We start from the raw sequence: 20,283 nt of genomic DNA on the forward strand, positions 1-20,283 counted from the left end.
TGAATGTGTTTCCTACACCTCGTGTTGAAATCCTTGTTTCTTGATAATTTAAAATAACAATCTATTCGTGCAATAGCCTTAATGAAGCATATATTTCTTCCTCTCGTGTTATAAAAGTACGTCATAAAAATGATATGTTGAACAATCATAACCACAACTGGTATTTCATCCATTATTTTCATAATTTGTTCGATTCCTGCCAAATCTTTCCATAACACAAGATCACTTAGGAGTACACCATATGAAATAACAATAAAGCATATTATAAAAATGCTGTAAATCATCATAGTTGATCCCATGTTTTTTACTTGACCTTTAACTAAACGAAATCGGAATATACCATAACAATTTTCAATTTTAATCAGTGGATTAATTACATTGACAATCATTTGTATTTCATCACTATTTTTTAACTTATAATCGATGTTTATTGGTGTCTTTTTATACATGTTTTATAGCAAATGTTACAGCTTGTACTTGTTACAGCTTGTCCTGCTACTGGCAACAATACCCTCCGTAATGCAGAAGGATTTACTGCTACAATTACTTACATTTTCAAGGTACATTCTGTAATCCATTACTTTTATTAACTACCCTACTATTGTAGTGATATTAAAATGATAGCATATGCACTTAAACAAATGAAAACTTTATAAAACACGACATATCCATACTTAAGTATGGTATTAGTAATGGTATCTGTGTATGTAATCTTTAATATTTTTGTGTGATTAAAATACTCTTTCTCTTAAATAGCTTCTTGAATATTCATTTTCTTTTTGTTTGTTTACATTTTTCACTTTTAATGTAACTAAAAAACTATACATACATACAACTATACATATAAGTATAACTAATACGAGTATAATGAAAATGGTAAAAATAATGTAAACATTATATCTAAAGTACTTAAAAAATACATTCACCTTATTTTTTACTCTCTTTTTTATGTTATCAAGGTGCTATAAACAGATCATTAAGATCTTACCTATGATTGTTTAGAAAAAGTGAGATAGTTGGACTATAATAATAAGATATGTAGTTGAAACACTTATAAACTTTACAATGAGTTTTATGTCTATAGAAAACATATCGTATACGAATATGTGCAATGGCCAGACTTGTATCACTTCTGTAAAAGCTTTAGCTTCAATTCTCAATGCTGGTGAAAGGTCGTAATCCATAATGAGTTCATTTACCAAAATTTTAATAGAGTTGCGTTTCAAATGTATTGATTCACAGGCATAAGACATTATACCGATTGACATTATTTCAAAAATACAAAATAAAATAATGCGAATAAGGAATTCGGTATTATTTGATATACGCAAATAATAAATCGATGTCCATATTATAATTATAATATAGATGAACGTTGACGTTAGACTTTTGAAAATATGAAATTGGAAAACTTTATTGATTAGTTCATTGGTTTCACCAATTACAACATATGCTTTTGCTAGTAATGTTATTTTAATATCCTGTGGAGTATAATTTATATAGACGTAATTTTTTTGCATGCTCATATACTTTGGTCTAGTTATTACATTTAAAAAGGTTTTATTTTTTTTATTAAAAATATATTGCTCTAGATATGTATTAATAATACTTAATCTATCGATTAGAACTGCAATGAACACACAGAAGGCGAACACCTCAAGGTGTCTTTCAAAATCGATAATTAACATTAAAAGCTTGGTGGTCACTTGATCATCTCGGTTAATCATGGTGAAGATACACATCATTAACAAAACCGACACAAATATAAATATTTGAAATTGGAGTCGCGTCCGAAATTTTTTGTAGCCCTTTTTATCGGTTGATTTGTTTAAAATCTCATCAATATGAGCAATTTCTTTGATAATCCGTATGTTATTTTTGCTATAACTTAAAAAAATTGCCATTGAGATAATATGTTGCACGATCATAATCACTGTGACAAGCTCATCCACCAGTTCTATAACATTTCGTGTTATAGACAAATCAGTGTTCAGTAAAAGGTTAACGAAGTATACAATATATGGTACTATTAAAATAAGCACAACGAAAATTCCATACAATTTCATTCGTCTACTCAATATTGTTATTTGACCATTTACTTTTCGGTATCTAAACTTTCCAAACCAATTTTCAATCACTATCAGAGGCTTTAACATGTACAGAATTGAATCAATTTCCTTATTTTCATTATTGTTCATTTTTTTTTTCTTGAGAAAATCAGCTTTATATCAAAGAAACCAACGTGTAACTAGTGTAGAGGGCACCAGTATTTAACTGCCTTAACTGTTGATTAGAGAATGGCTAAGTGTAATCTTAAATTTCTATCAACTAACCTATTAACCTTTTAAAGTGAGTAATTTAATTGAATTTCCATTACGAGATTATTAATTAAGTCGGTAGTATCTAATAGTTTTAAGTTTTAAAGACGTTGTCAGGAGTAGGTACCTACGTGTCCCATTAAGGAAAGTAAATGGTATTGGTGATACTAATTGCTATTAATTGTTTTTTTTATATATGATGTTTGTGTAAAAGAAAAATAAACAAGTTATTCATTATACATAGAAATTCCCTCGGCTTTACTGTTAGGATAATTTTTATTTTTTTGATAAAATTACTTAGAAAAGTGCTGCAATAAATTAAACTACTGCTGTTCAAATACATCAAAGCCGGGAAAATTATGCTTGGCAATAATGTAGTTCACCATCGAAATTATTTTTGTTGGAAATACCATTATTCGCCTGATATACCTGAAGTTGCTTAAACTCAACTAGACCCATTGAATCCTATTCTATATTAGGTATAGAATAGGATTTTTCACACATTCTTTTCGATATATTTTTAATTCAAATCTAAAATAAACTTATTATGTTGCTATTGCTTCATAAAATTGTAGTAAGCTTCATTAAGAAACGTTTTGTTTCAGTGGTGGTTAACATTGTTGCGAAGGCATATAGCCAATGTACGTTAATACTAACTAAGCAATACTGAGCTGTCCTCCATTCTTCTTAGATGTTCTGAATTATAATTTGTTATTATAAACACAAACTACAATTTCTGTTTATGAACATATAAGAACTAGCCATGTCAGACCTTAGGCAACAATATATTATCCTAAGTTATAAGAAGAAATGATATTTTATGTAGTTATAAATAAATTTCAGGAAGGACCATTGTACTTGGCACCCATTTAGATCTCACTTCTTTTGTCGTTGAAGTCAACAACCAAGGTATATATCATAATATTGGTCTTGGCTCTCATTTTTACATTTATGTTTTTGATGGGATTTAGATTTAGTATCTTTAGAAATAGTTTTTGTCCAATATTATCTACCACAGCTACCAATACGCAAGCCTCACTTCATTACCTTATGTAATAGATGCCACTCCTTAGAGTTTATAATTTTCGATAAGTCATGTCTTAACATTAATTATTGAAAATTCTTAATTTTCACATAGATTAATACTTCGCACCAAATATTCTTAATATTATTATATATATTATTTTTTTTCCATATGATATGGAAAAAAATAATATATATAATAATATTAAGATATATGATATGTTCGCATCGGTGAGTAGAAAAAAATTACCACCACCTACTATCCCCTTTGAATTTGTTTTAACAGAAACTTTCACAAATCTTATAATTGATTCTCTAAAATGGTATAGAAAACTAGAAATGTCCCTGATTAACAAAAAAAAATCGAATACGCCATTAATCCACGTTACATAATATAGTTTAATACGAAATGTATCAAGTGATGAAAGCTGTTCGACCATTTCTGCCTTAGCGACTAAAGGGTCAGGTCACTGGTTGCATGTAATACCCGCTAAAACTTTTGAACACTTTTAGATGATGAAAGTTCTCATATAACGATTCGACAGGTCTCGACTGAGAATGCCGCTTGCTAGATTACTGTTCTTTGAAGTTTGAGCACAGATATCTGTTTTTAAGGACTCTCTTGGATTACACAGTTCTTCTTGTCCAATGAGTTTTAGATAAAAATAAATTGCTCATTTGCTTGTAGTTTTTTTTTTTATTTACAAATATATTTTAAATATAATATAATTAATAAATATACATACATATATACACATATATTTATTTGAGCTTGATCTAAACTTAATAAATAATAGGTATCTATAAATTATTAACTTATTTTTGTAAATAAAAGTTAAACTAATGTAGGCAAGCTGAAGTGGTTCTACAAGCTACGATTCCACAAGCAGACACAATGAAATTACTCTTTTTGCGCCAGTTGTAACCTCTTTTTTTATTTAATTACTCTCTTCAGCTTACGTTTAATTTCAAGTCGGTGGTAATATCTAACATAACAATTCAACTATGAAGAAATCAAATTACCGTACCTCAATGATGGTCATAAATATATATATCATGTAAATATTTAATCGAGTTATATGGTGAATAATATTATATTATGTAATTCATATATTTTCTCTCTAACCTTTGAGGCAATAATTTTTGAGGCAATTAATGTTTAATTATGGACTGTTTCACAAAAACATTTTTGAACTAATTTATAAACTAAAGTTTCATGAACTTACTATACTATCATAAGTCAGTGAAAGTAATTTAGAAATCGAAAAAGCGTACACGGAGACACGTAAAATAGCTTTCAAGCCGCAAAGGCCCAGGCTTCAGCTGAGCGCGGACTTGCGCCTGCTGTATCGACCGATTTCGTATTAGACACGTTCTTGTAACATGTCGATATTCGATAATTTTTTTAAAGAATGTATTGCATTTTCATATCACCAAAAGAAAAACAATGAATATGGATAGGTGTACTCTCCCACAGCACATAATTCAATTCAACATTTGCGATAGAACTATGCACTTGAAAATAAGTATTCTGTTTGTTTAAAAAATGTGGTTTTTGTTGTTACTTATTAAAAAAAAATCGGTACTTTAAAATGTGACTTTAAATATATTTCCAATTAGAAAATACTTGATTAATATACATTATAAAGTCAATATCCATAACATATCTATATCGAGCAAACGTGCTACTGATTCGCGTAGTACGTACTCTACGAGAAGCAGTAGCTAGCGCAACTTAAGAACTTTTGCTAAAATGTGTAAACATTTATACGGTTTTCTTACAAGTTAAAAAAAACTTTTTAAGGATTTTATCGATGTTATAGAAGTTAATCCCTAGTTCCTAAAAGACTCGTGTAAGCAAGCACAACGGCGCGGCGTCAGTCGCGCGAAGGACGCGCGGTGGCTCCTTGCGGCCACGCGCCGCGTTACGTCAACACTAAAAAAGTAATCAACCATGGGTCAGATGGTTGGAGCTGAATGTTCACCTGACGATGACGAAGAAGAACCCCGCATCCACGCCAATCCCACAGAGCGTTCACTGGTAAGCTGTTTTAGAAACAGATAATAAAATATTAAACTTAGCAAGAAGTAACTTAATATTTATAAAATATTCTGGAAAATGTTAATGTTTGAAATATATACGTAATAATCTTTGTTATCATATTTTTAATTACCCTCATACTTATATACAATATATTAAAACGCCTTTTAAAAAGTATTAGCAAATATTTATTATTAGTGAGAGGTGTAATATTGCTATACCATTATAAAAATATAGACGTATGTATAATATACAAAGGAACAGCTTGAAAATATCCCACTGCTGGACTAAGGCCGAAGATTTTTTGACAATAAAAATGTAATTACATTTGGTACTCCATAAAAAGGCAATTTTATCTTCAATCATCATAAATATTTAATATGATCATCAATAATATTTGTTTTAATAAAAATCGAAAAGTTTTAATACTATTATATTATATTTAATTATGTAGTAAACAAAATGTAAATAAATTTATGGATTAAAAAAAAAAATAGTTTACCATACCAGAATCATTAAAGTAAAACTTGAAGTAGGATTACCTCTCTAATGTAAGTTGTAATTATGAAAGAATTGATTCTGAATTGTTGTTTTTTGTAAATAAAATTGTGAAATATAAGATTTTCGCGCCTTTGAATCATACATACGCACTTGGCGCGATTCAGCTGTAACGTGTTTATCGGTTTGACAGTTGTCGATCTGACGGCGCAAGGAATGGTACTTTATAACTCGCGTCATGCGTGCCGTCCGTGTGTAAATGTAAAACGAAACGTATCACAGCGCTCGTAAGCTTGTAGTCTGTCAATCCTTATGCGCAAACTGTTCTAATAAGAGTAGGGTTTAATTTCAATGTATAAGTAATATCGATAAATTAAAATTTAATCAGAGAGTGTTACGATTATACCAATAAAAATTGTTAATTTGTAGTTGAAAGTTGACGTTATAGGGTGGTGCATTTGATATAAGTGCTGTCAAAATTAAAATAATAAACTTCAGTGTTAGATGTTCAGATGTTTGTAATTCTAACAGTGAATTAAATATTAATCTCTCAAATTGAAGCGTTTTGCTGCAGTGCAGTATTTTTCATTCAGTTATTGAGAGAAGACTAACAAATTCGAAGATGTCTAAAGTGTCCCTCAATAATATTCCTTCAAATCCCCGTATAAATCGTCTACGAACATTTTCAAGGGTAAGAACAAACAATGATTTATTTTTCAATTTTAATTTAACAATTTAATATTTGAGGTTACATTTTTTAATAAAGCTTTATTATGTTCAAATTGAATCTAATGAATTGTTTGTAATGGTTAATTAAAAGTAAAATTTAAAATACCTTTATGGTTATTCACATGATTCAATAATTTACAAACAATTGTATCAATGCCTTAAATACTCTAATCCAATCCATCCTTTGTTGTTTGTGATGACAAATGTTTTTGCTAAATGTAGTTATTAGTGTGATGGTTATATTCCATAGCTTTATTAATGTTTAAATAAAGTAATCGTTTTAATAAAATAGTGTTTGGTTTAGATAATTTTGTGGCCACAAGTTCATCATCATAATGAATTGCAAATGATGCATACATTTTTATAACCACAAATATTTTATTAAAAATTGATTGCTTTTATTAAGTATTTAATATTTTATGAGTTATTAACTATAGATCTATAACAACTTATGCTTTACTTTTGATTAGATGTAATTCATAAGGATGATGTTACAAAACAAAGATACTAATTTTGGTGGATATATACACAATTCAATTCAAAAAATTTACAAATAATCAAATATTCCTAAAATTAATAAAATGAATAATTTGATTACATCATTAATATCTTGCATATTTACTTTAAAAGTTTCACCGTCAGTTTGATTTATAGTTGAGATTTTATAGATGCCCTGAGTATTACTACTTATAAGCTTTAACAATTATTTTATGGTTATTATTATGAAATAAGACTAAGAAATTATTATCAAATAAAACTAAGAGGTTTGTCCATCAATCAATATCAGTTCACTTTTAATTGTTGAATTCAAATATGCATTATCTTAATGTAAGGTAAAGAAAAAACAGAAGACTCATTCCATTTAAAGAGAACTAGAACTTATGTTATCAATCAATTCTTAGTTTAATGGCTTTTCATTGTGCCGAATGTCACGCAGGTTGGAGAAGACATCAATGAGATTTATCGGTACGGTTAAGATAACTAAGTCAATTAAATTTTGAGGACAAGTATAGTAGTAGCAATTACCTTGTTAATCCAAGAACAAAAAAAACATTAAGAGTTACTATAAAAGTAAATTAAAATTAACTGTTAGCATTCGAAACTATATATAATGTAATATGACACTCAATTGACCAATTAACATAAGAATGAAATTTATGTTTTATTTGATATTTTGGAATATAATGTTTCAATGTCAGTAAAATAGACACATGTAATATGAATCTATGCCATGTACACCTCTATAGCCCATTCCAACCGCAATAGGACTAAAGCGAAATAAACAACATTTGACTTCCAATCGACCATTGTTAGAGCTTGAGTAATCTATGAAATCAATTATAGATTTAAAAAAAAGGCATTTTGAATATCGACAAAGCTGTTATAGAAACTTTGAAAGTAAAATTAATGTGTATACATACAAGTAGTTTAGTTGACTAGATGGAAGTCTCAGCCTAAGCAATTAGGACTTCTCTTGTTCTTCTTCCTTGTTGGTTTTCTTTGTTTAAGTTTCATTGGGCTACAAGGGAGGAATTGTGTTGTATATTGTATAAGTAATGGTTTTTAGTTTTTGAACCATTTGTTTTTCTTATAAACTTTTATTTATTGTCAGTGTGTTGTGTCGATTAAATTTTGCAACAGGCCTGAAAGAGTAAAAAATCATCTCATACCTTTGTTTATCACTAACTTAACTATATTTAAATATAATGTAACCTCCATCCAACATTAAAATTCTCACTCATCACAAGAATGATTTGTGTAGTGGATTTGACCTTGAATTAAATTTCTTTTATTGTTCCAAATTACTAGGCGAGTTGATTGATTTTCAAGGGCCTATTATTTTATATTGACGATCACTATTTTTTTCAAGATGTAAGTATTTATTTCAATAGTTTAAAGAATCAGTACAATAAGAAATAATATTTATTTTATAGCTAGCCCCCATTATTTTATTTATTCCAAAAATATCCTTTTTAAAGACTAAATTATTTAAGTTAGTGTATATCAATATAGTACTATGTACTGTATGTATGTACTATAAGTATTATACCAATATTACCAGTATTTTCTTCAAAATATATATGCACAAGATTTAAATACATTTTTATTTTCATCTGATATTATCTGATATACATATATATGTAATTGAAAACAGAAAACAGACTCTCTTGACTGAAATTCGGCAGAAACAGTCATTATTAGAGACCGATTAACTTCGCTCGGATATATTATAGTTCGCAATGTAAATGATTTTCCCTATACTAATCTTACATGGGCAAGTGCACAAATACATGTGTAATCTCTATTGCTTCACTATTACAGCAGACTGCAATTCGACATGATCGAAGAGGTACTTGACGATTGTTTTACTTGTTTTCCGAGGCACGGGATTGTAATACTGTCAATTTCCTCAATTTGGGTGCAGATAGAAACACTCATTAAGTTATTGATATGATTCCAGGATTCGATATCAACACCTTCAGTTTTGAAGCTGTGTTTGTGACCTACAAAAACAAAAAGTACATCAAGGTTTACTTTGATAAAAAATATTATAAATAATAAAAGATACGTCGCTCGTTTGTATTGACCAAACGTTTGATAGATTGTATCTTATTATGTCACGAATGTTGCAAATAATAGTATATTGAAATAAAACTAGTTTTTAACGGATTTAATCGCGTATATTAATTATTTTAACATCCCGACGTTTCGAGCACTTTGCAGTGTTCGTGGTCACGGGCAGACTGCAAAGTGCTCGAAACGTCGGGATGTTAAAATAATTAATATACGCGATTAAATCCGTTAAAAACTAGTTTTATTTCAATGTGTAATAATCGCGAAAATCTAAGACAACATTAAATAATAGTATAATTTGATAAGAATGTTATTGCACTGTCCTCGTGTTTACAGAATACTTTGGTCCTGATATCTAAGCTAATTGAGTGTTTATTAAGTCCTTTAGAAATAATTTTACCTACTTACAAAAATACTATATTTTACTTTTTGTGACTCAGCGCAGATAAACGTAAAGTTATGTACGACCATTAAATGTGCTAAATGTGACTTGTTGTAATTAAGTGAAATAACAAATTATAAGTTATATAATAACAAATGAACATCATCATCATCTAGAAACACTTAAATTTTCAAATCTTGTAAATTTGATCATTTAGGTACCTGCTTTTGTCTAGGACTTTGTGCATGCCCCAGGGCATATTCCATCGCCCCATTAATTTACTACCACGAAACATCAATACAGCGTGTATTGTTGTATGCTGGCTTATTATTGTGTTAGGTGAATATTTAACATTATTTTTCGTGATTAGAAATTCATTGATATTCTGAAGTGCTAGTGTTCATAGGCTAAGGTAACCTAACCTAACCTTACCTTATTTACGTAAAACGTTTGCTCCTAAAAGATGACAAAAATCTAAAATGTATACAGGAAATGTCACGTCACATTTGGAAAAAGCTATTAAAACCATTATAAATATTACTACTCAACAATAATTTAGTAACTATTTTTACACAATTTTTATTCGACCTGCTATCCTGCGACCCTGAAATTCAATTATATCGAAACACTGGTCAAAAAAGGTTAAGTTTTAACCGTAAACATATCGCGTTTAAAACCTTACATCTTAACCGATATATAGAGAAAAATTCCGCACCCCAATGTGTTCAGTTAAAATCGGTAATGTGTTTTATTGAAATATTTTAAAATGGTCATTTCGATAGACCTATTTGAAATTTACGATTTCCCGCAATACAATTATTTTATCCATGAGATTAGGCTACTTGACAAGTACATTTTTCTGAAACAAAAATCTTCTACGGAGCATCAATAAATGCTAAAAATATTTTAAAAAAAACCTTTAATAGTGTGAATTTAATGCCTACATATAAGAGCAACATGTTAATCGATCGGATGAGTGTGTTGATCTCAGGTCGCAGAGATTACTTGCGACCCTCGAGTTCCTCTTAGACTTAAGAAAGATTTATGTTTTGTTCGAAGAGTTCCATTACTAATTTGGCGAGAAGCCTTCTGCCGATATGAGTATGTTTACATGGATGTGTATAGCCAGAATGGGTAAAATTTAAATGAATACTTATTTTCAAAGTAAATACCATAACAGAAAACCTAAAACGAAAAGATTATTATATTAATGATATGTAAGATGCAATGACTGTCAGGCAAGAGCAGATTATGAAGGATGATTTTTAAAACAGACAAAATAAGGTTGGAGATGGGATGAATGCAAGGTAAAAATACTCCGATGCCAAATGTATGACCTAAGGACGATTGAAAATATTTACAAAAGATTGCTTCAGTTGAAAATAAGTGGGGTCGTCGTCGTTCCAGTAATAATGAAATTTAGAAATTATTTCCAATGTCAGTTCCTTAAAAAAAGTGGGTCGTTATAATTTACCTTACTAGCCGTAGTTAAATGGTTAATTGCTTACAATGTTATGTAGTACATTTTTGTTAATTAAGTGACATACATTAGAGCGATTGCTATTTTTGTTGGATCAACGAAATTGTAGTCAATATTACATGAATTATTATGGTTATGTTATTCGTATCAGTTTTGAGGGGTAACCGTATCAACATCTTTTAAAAGAATAAGAATAGCAATAATTAGCTTCGTATAATTAATGGTTTTACACTCGTGTCGACTGATAAATAGATGAAAATAAACCATATAATTCCTACTCACTCTATATTCCGGATAGAAACGGCAATCAATTGTGTAATTTTGGGCTCAGAGCCAGAATTAAGATTGCAAGTGTGCAATGAATTGCAGGGGAATTTCGTTTCAAATATGCATCAAACCAAGTCTCACGGATATACTCGTATTATACCTTCCTTGAAAATATATTTTGAGTGCCTGTGAGACACTACCTGTACAGCAATTTTTATGTGGTCAATATTTCAAATTATATACATACATGGAAATTTCAAATTAATAAAAAATCAGAAAAAATTAAGTTTGACAATTAATCTATAATAGATCCTACTTTTTTAGATTTTTTAATTAATAGCTAAAGTTGTGAGACTCGCTCGTTAAATTGGTAAAAAAAACTCATTTTAAAAATAAGTTATACAATTTTTCGATCGTTTAATTACTATGTTTGAAAGAAATAAGAACCACGTTATTAAAAAAAAAAATGATATTCTTAATTTAGATTTAATATATACCTAAAATTATGATTTTGGCAAGATTTTAAAAATGGTAGGAAACATGTCAAAAGTTTTTCATCTTAATTTTTTTATTTTTGTAATGCTTGACCAATTAGAATACTAATATTTAGTGCTGAATTATGCCATAAAACCTTTCAGGCGATAATCAATGAATGTGAAATAATTAAATAAATTATTTTATTTATATACTAAGAAATGTTAAAATTTGTAAATAGAGCAGATTGTCACTGGCTTTAAAATAAGTTAAAATTTCAGTTCCAAGATTTGAACTGTACATAGTAACAGAGAAAATTAAAAAAAAAAAACTTGTAAAATAAATGTCATTGCTGTTAACAGCATTAATGACTGTATTTAAACTGCTCTATAATTGTAACCCTTTAGATAAGTCCCCAAACCATTAGCTGGTAATTATCTTCTTGTATTATCGTATTGAAGTTTACTCATTATCAGTATGCGTTTCGCGACAGAAGTGTATAAAGATCGTTATCCTGTAATAAAAATACTTTTAAATATCACAATAGAAAATCGAGTAGATACGATATATGTTGGTTTTTATCAAGCCGTGTTGATTAGGATATAATTTATCGAATTATTCTATATAGGTCTTGATACAAGTGTTATCATTGCTAGTTGAATTTGCAACTAATTTGAGTGGAGTGTTTTTTTGCCAAATCTTAAGTGTTAAAACCACGCTAGAATGGTACGTATAAATTATTTAAACGCAATAACAGGTACATTATAATATATTCTAGAATTACCATAAGACACGTGCAAGATAACTTGTAAGTTGTGTTATATCAATTAACCACTCGATCGAGAACTAGGTCTTTAAAACCCGTCGGTTTTGTAGGTCAGGAGTATTGGGTTAATTAGTAAACACTAAAAGCCATTTTCCGTTACATAATTACGAACATCCTAAGAAGGTAACATGTTAGATTCGAAGGAAGTGAGTGGTGACGGCACTAATCAATTAATAGCAATCTACATCACGTGCGATACGTTTCAAGACGAGATCACATTCATCACTATTGTATGTGAACGGATGGATAAATATGTCTTCCAATTAAAATACATACCACATGTTTTAAAGTAGGCACATTATAATGTTTCCTAACTATTTATTTGACACATATTCATTCATCGATTTTAATTGGCCGAAATTAAAAGTGAGTCTTTTGTAACGGTTCAAAGTATTTTTTATTTAATTTTGTACGACAAACCGATGCCAAAGGTTCAATAAACTACACCGTTTCTTTGTTCGTTTATTTTAATTTAAATAATAATATCGTCATGCTTCAGAAGAACTTTTAAAAAAAATAAATGAACTTAAAAAAGGAAATAAAAGTAAAACCATTGTTATCATCAGCTCTTGGAAATAATAAGTATTAAAATTAAACAAAAATATACTAAATAATATATGTGCATTGTTAATCGCAAGTTGTTAGAACGAGGAACACACTAGTAGTGGCGCCAGTAGTAATGAAAATACCAGAAGATATTTTATGATTAACTTTCTCAGCTATTGCGACGTTTCGAAGTGACTGCATATTATGAAAAATTCAAACGCTCTGAAGGCCAGTGCTACAGCTTCCTTTACTTAGTTTCTCAGCATTGGAATGGAGGAAGGGCTTTGTTACTGTACCATGGCATAATGTTTTTAATTATTCGACTTCTGAATTCTGACCTTAAAAATTCTTCACTATTTCTCTCTACGTGAGTTCGTTGTTGCGGTTTTTATTTTAATGCCCTTAAGGAATGCCATATATGTAATCTAATACCTCCAGTTATTGTTTATCCGCATATTATATACTATGTATAATTATTTCGCGTACATACGATGATATCAAGTTTCTCCGTACCGAGCGCAGGTGAGCATAATTCAACGCAATGTTAGGAATATAAATCACTATATCTGATACGTTTTCAAACAATATCAAGGTAGAGAACTTGGCCTTTATCCTGAAATATTAAGATTGATGGTTTATCTACACCATAATAACATTGTGAAAATTACAGTTTCTGTACACAAAACATTTTAAGAGTACAAATAAGTCGAAGGCCCGTCTATGAATTCAAGGGTAATTACTTTTTTTTATACAAAATCTTGTTCAATTTCACTTTATTAAATCATTTCCTAACGCATGAAATGAATATCATTGCCACTATCTACCATTGTTTTATATCATTTGGTATCCAACTTTTTCCAATTATATATTTTTTTAATTTAAGCATAACAGTTATTTCATTAAGAATTGTATGTTGTCTGGTTGATCCTGATGCCTAGATAATTTTAATCGAGGTGTTTTTTTCGTATAATCTTTTTATGAACGCTCTTATCTTGGTATTAATTCAGTACATTGTTACTAAGTATGCTTTATAGCCTATATTAAAATAATTCATTTTAATGACGAAGAGATCAGCTACTTAAACTCTGGAGATTTATATCTAGCCTATAAGGGTAGATAATCCGAGGCTCTGGAATTAAACCCCAATACGGGATAATTAAAGTATTGTATTTTTCCGTTAAGATATTTTCAGGACTAGAACGGACTTAGGAAGTAAGTCTTTATAGTTCATTGATTCTCAATCTGAATTCTTATCGGTATGTATAAACACACAATTTTTTGCACTCTAATATCTCGGGCGCAGATGGTTAGACTCTGAGATTGACCAATGTGGTTGAACTATTTACCAATCTATTTTTTTTTGTATCAATATTTAACTGAGAGATTATTGAAAGTGCTAATGACATTATACTCATTACTTTTGACTTTTAGTCCTTTACCTTATTTTACAGGTGATGTCTGTTAATATTAGGTTTATAAAATATATATTTTTTTAAACATTGGACAACATCATATACATTACTCTGATCCCAATGTAAGTAGCTAAAGCACTTGTGTTATGGAAAATCATAAGTAACGACGGTACCACGGTAATTTTAGAGCTGCTTATTAAATTATTAATTTGATGTCACTGTTACATACTCGAATTTTAAATAACCATGTTAGTCTCAAGAATAATTAATCATGATTGTAGATCTAGGTCCAATAGGTACGAAAAAAGTCTTGTAACCTTTATCTGTGTTTATGCTTCAGTTAAATATATCAATTCATAAATAAATTGTTTTATCTTTTATTTTACATCTTGTTTTGTGGAATATAATTTATTGTATTTAATGAGTGAAAAAATAGTCCTTTATGTATTTATATATTTTAAGCATTGTTTTTTATTTACATTAGAATTATTAACATTAAGTCCTGTAATTATATATACTAATATGAATTAAAATAGTTACTGTATGTATTAAATATAATAATACTGTATTTGTTACTTTATAATTGTTGACAAACTATAGAATTAGGTAAATACTTTGAAAATCCTTCCTCGAGCTAAATTTTCCTCTCGCAATGACGCGACTTACAAACAACCGGCAAGTGATTTGTGTTTGCTTATGTTTTTGTATATGCTATGTCATATTAAACTAAAAACACCTTTTCATATACAAAATCTAACATAGTAAATAATAATAATGAACGTGGGCAATTGTTTTTTTTTCCTCAAAAACTACTATCGGATGTAGATGGGATCTATCAATAAGTGTTCCGTTTTTTTTCCGTTTTTCAGAACCAATATCACTATTAAGTATGCATATAAGTTGCCTATTAAATTCAAATATCTTGTAATATGTACCAAAATCATTATGTTCGATTTTACAAAGTGCAAAGTATTTGAGTTTGAGTTTGTGACAAATATATTGAACCAAAAGTTCATTATTCTCAATTTTTACACAGTAATTTTATTGCGACTTATTTATTTTAGATAAATATACAAAATTAAAAGAAAAGTTAATATCCTATTGCTAGATAAAAGTCTCTCCTCTAACGTAATCTTGTTTTTTATACACCATTCTGCTGTAATGCACGGTGGTTATAAACACGCAGCAGAATTTCAGTGAAATTCAACATAAGCGAGTTTAGTTATATAATTCTCCTTGGAATAGGAGATAAATTATTGCTCAAATTAACGAAATCTAAATGATGCTTGCCCACTGAGGTTTTTAATTTGATAATGATTATTATAATCGATACGAAAGCCCGATAGCTGCGCTTGAACCTACTGAGGAGGTTTCGGATTGTTGAATTATGAGAGTTAGAGATTGAGTCGGGAAAGAGTGAATATGTTTCAGATACATGCAATATTAAATATATTGCGCATTTGGCTGGTCACCATTGAAAGGGCCCGATTTGGCCGAAATCGGTCAGGAGGACATTAGATCATCATATATTTTACCAGCAGCTGTGCATTAACTATGATGTATCTCACATGTAAAATCTTCCAGAAACTTAACTTATCTAAATATTTGAATATAATAGTTCACAATAAATAATTAAATAAAAGAAGAGACTCGAAAAGCGTCTGTTTTACTAAGTATATATCGACGTAGTATATGGAAATCGATCCTAGCTCTTTTAAAGTGAACTCTGCCAAAAATATAACGAACAAAATAATACTTCGTATGTTCGATAGCTTGAAAATTTCTACAATAGTTCGCGACGGTGTCTATTAATATTAAAAAAATAAAACGTTTAGCACTAGTTTAGCATTTATATGTGTGAGTACCTACAGAGATATCGCTTGAAGATTAATACAATCAGTTGTGAATTGTGATACTGATTGTATTACTTTACTTCGTGAGAAGGCGGGACGGCTATCTTATGATTACGATATTCTGTTTATATTTGATTATTTCTCACTAAATGAATACCCGAGAAACATTTCATAATAACTCCGTTTTAAAATAGTAAAACTTTTCATATTACTTTGGATTTCAGTGATACTAGCTTTAGAGTGCTTTTCACGACTCTCCATTATCATAATCCAACAACTGTTTTAGTTTATCAGAATTACACATTCGTTTCGAAATTCAGTGCACTTTTATTCACTTGTTTCGATAAACAAGTGAACAAATAAAATTACTAATTATTTTAAGTGCGGTTTCGGCGTTAAAATTATTTCACTTATAAAAATTATATCAATACTAAATAGTATTTTTCGAGATTAACAAGAACACATATAGACTCGAATTCTTCGCATATGCATATGTATGTATGTTGCGACAAAATTATGATATACTTGTATTGCGACACGCCGTTGTATTGCGCTATACAAAGAACAGATACACTGTGGTAACATTAACAATACAGAATCTATCACTTTGGACTCAGTCATTACTAGCGGCGATGTTATCTGGCGTGTTAAAACAAACAGCTGTTGTATATATCTATGCTTTGTTCTAAAGACGCCTGAACATGACATGTTAAGTGTACGTTGTTTCATAGAACAATGAAAATTATGTTTAATATTGATATTATTTAAGTGAACGGGTTTTTTTAATTATCTAATTTGAAACGTTTGAGTACATAAATAAAAAGGCGGAAGTATATGTTCGACTTTGTTTTGTGTTATGTATGTTAACGGATTACTCAAAAATGGCTAGACTGCTTTAGACGGTACATATTTTGTTTTTTATTAAAGGGACCCTGAGTTGGAGATTTAGGTCAAATAACAATTTGTTTGCATGATTAATTTCACTTTATTTATCGGATAATATATTATGATACAATATTACAAAATAGACAATAAATTTTATTTTTAATATGTACGAATTTAGTGTGGCAAATCATTACAGCTTTAATACATCATTAGTTGGCGGACGGGCAAATAGGCTACCTGATAGTAAGTGGTCACTACTCACTACTACCTACAGACATTGGCGCCGTAATAAATTTAAATTATTTTTCACATCGACATTGCTACAACGAATATGTTCCTTGTGCATGTAGGTACTTACACGAGTTCAATCACTTTTCAAACCGGAATAAAACAATACAAAGTATAGCTGTTCGGTGGTAGAATATACGATGGTGGTATCCAACCAGGCTTGACTTGACAAAATCCTATCACCAATTAAAATATAGAAAAGAAAGTTCTAAAGATAGTGCCCTGCTACTCACATTCATATAGACGGATAATTTTAAACTTAGTTAATAGGTTCAACCCTATGTGCAGGGAACCCTAAGTAATAACAATAAGTATATTTATAATAGCTGTAAATACAAAGCAAAATTATCATACAAACCACGTGCTCTATACGACCTTAGAAACCGGTATTCAAACCACACGCAGTCTTTGACAATGACCGCGAAATTGATGGCTGTGTACATAAATCTGTTAATATTTATATTTCATTTAGCTTCTGGAAAAATAAGAGAGGAAAAAGTTACATTGAAACTGTGAATATCGATATACTTTAAACGTACAATATACGTAATGAATAGATCATTTCCCTCATTAGTTGTAAGAGATTAATTTGTCATTGGAAATTAAAAAATTGAGTGGTGATTAAAATCCATCAAATATAAGTATGTATATAAGTATATAAGACGTTTATCATTTTTGCTGCATATTCAGAATTTAGTTTGTTATTTTTGTACGGAAATACCAAAATTGGATTTGAAAGATGTCTTTAGTATTTTGATTGATCATTATTTATTGTATGTTTTATTATCATCGTGAATGTTTGGTTTGATGATAAATTTTTCATTGGTAATATTCAATATTTAATTTTTTTTTATTGTTTCAGACGGAAAGCGAAACATCTTGTGAAGAAGCGGCGCGGCTAACCGCAGAGGGTGCTGATGATGATGATGAGGCCTACGACTATGGAGAGCTACCACCACCGCCGGATGGTGGATATGGCTGGGTGGTCGTGTTTGCTTCCTTCATGTGTAACCTCGTAGTAGACGGCATTGCATACACCTTTGGAATCTTTCTTCCTGAATTAGTCACGTACTTCGGAGAAGGCAAGGGAACAGTCGCGTGGGTTGGCAGTTTACTTTCTGGAGTGTATTTAGCGGCCGGTAAGTACAAATTTCTTTATCCGGTTTTTTAAATTTCGCATAAAGAAGGTTTCAGGAACTGATAAAATGGGCGAAGATTTATTTTATTAATATTCATGGAAATAAAATATATTTGTCAGCTTTTAGCGAATCTACACACGTTGAAACTAAGTTTAAACTTCTAATAATAGCAGTGACAGTACATAAACATAGGTTAGAGTAAACAAACCTGTGGGTTAACTGAAGTCATTAATCACGAAGATAGATATACATAGCTTTAGATATAGAGATATGGCAACTGACGTAGTCGCTTACGTAACGTGGAATTTCTATGACTACTTGATTGGTTTTGAATTGTACTTTATAAAATATTTAAGGACATATTTTATTTATTTTTAATATTTAAAGAAAACCATAAATTTTGTTTGATTATCTGTCTTTGTCAGTTTAACGAACGTCTTCTGATAATTCAATGGCCATCATTTCCAGGCTCATCAATTGAATCCGGTTGTCTATTTCCTATCAATTCTAGTCACGTTGTACATTATGCGACTGCATTGATCGTCCACTATTAAACTACCGATTTTATACCTATGTAGCTAATAGTACGAGATTAATGGCTTGTTTTTCTTAGAAGCACACTTCACATTATAAAAGTTAGAAGCAATTTACAAATACTCGTTAGTTTTTACATTACTTTAATTTTGTACTTGATTTACTGAACTCATATTTTAAGAGGCAAAATTTTCACGTTCTTAATCAGCGTTTATAATTCATCTCATGCTTGGCCGTGAAGGAAAACATCGTTAGGAAACCTGCATGTTTCCGATTTGAATTAAATTCTGCCATATCTGTAGCACGCATTGGAGCAGCGTTGTGGAATAACATTACCCTCAAAATCAGGATCCTCAGACCATTGGGATATTTACAGGCTATTACTTCACTTTATATTTTATTGATATCTCTGCTACGATGCGATATACAGATATGTAATTTAATCCTTACAAAAATTTGCTGTGCATTATGTTATCAATATTTGCGATAAAACCCCTGGCAACAATGATATATATGATGATCTTTAGTTTTGTTGATTTTAATCATAAAATACCTATTTATTATGTCATCATATTAATTACATGATAAAACTAAACGGATTTTGATATATATATAAGGTCATGGGTTTTTCAAGCATTAAACAATTTGATTCATCTAAAAAATAGAGTTTAATTTTGTTAATAACAAATAAATTTTACAATACAAATGGCTAACTAAAATACAAACCTAAAAAATAGAGAATCGACAATTGCAATGTTCATGCTTTATTTCTTCCTTAAAGAGAACTGGAATTGTCCTTTCCACTCTTAACCGAACTAAAATACTAATTAATAAAAAAAAACGTTTATCACTAAGTTTAAAATGAATATTTTAAATTAATTGACACTTCTTATGTCATTAAAAAATATTATATGGTTTTTTACTGAGACGGCCTCCTTCGACTCAACTGCCAACACTCGAATGTAATCACAAAGCTTACATCTCCCCCCTTCGAAATATAAATGAGAAAATTTA

At 29.7% G+C, this 20,283-nt stretch overlaps 2 protein-coding genes across 5 annotated transcripts in view; one reads left to right on the forward strand and one right to left on the reverse strand.

The window, feature by feature from the left end:
* Positions 1–998: 998 nt before the first annotated feature.
* On the reverse strand, positions 999–2,198 carry LOC125067063. The gene is made up of 2 exons (XM_047675442.1): positions 1,707–2,198; positions 999–1,481 (listed from the first exon to the last, which is right to left on the reverse strand). Exons 1-2 carry the CDS (start codon positions 2,196–2,198, stop codon positions 999–1,001), a joined length of 975 nt encoding a protein of 324 aa, XP_047531398.1.
* Positions 2,199–5,221: 3,023 nt separating this feature from the next.
* LOC125066666 (monocarboxylate transporter 13) overlaps positions 5,222–20,283 on the forward strand; it is a 39,418-nt gene continuing 24,356 nt past the window's right edge. Inside the window, exons 1-2 of one of the 4 annotated variants that reach the window (XM_047674863.1) lie at positions 5,222–5,382; positions 18,459–18,735. In XM_047674863.1, coding sequence (XP_047530819.1) covers positions 5,296–5,382; positions 18,459–18,735 — 364 coding nt within the window. In that variant the 5' untranslated portion in view covers positions 5,222–5,295. Of the gene's footprint in view, positions 5,383–6,086; positions 6,572–12,486; positions 12,513–18,458; positions 18,736–20,283 lie in introns of those variants that run through there. The other 3 variants (XM_047674865.1, XM_047674864.1, XM_047674866.1) reach the window with 3 other exon arrangements.

The sequence above is a fragment of the Vanessa atalanta genome, chromosome 10, assembly GCF_905147765.1.
Source record: "Vanessa atalanta chromosome 10, ilVanAtal1.2, whole genome shotgun sequence".
NCBI classification, from domain to species: Eukaryota; Metazoa; Arthropoda; class Insecta; order Lepidoptera; family Nymphalidae; genus Vanessa; species Vanessa atalanta.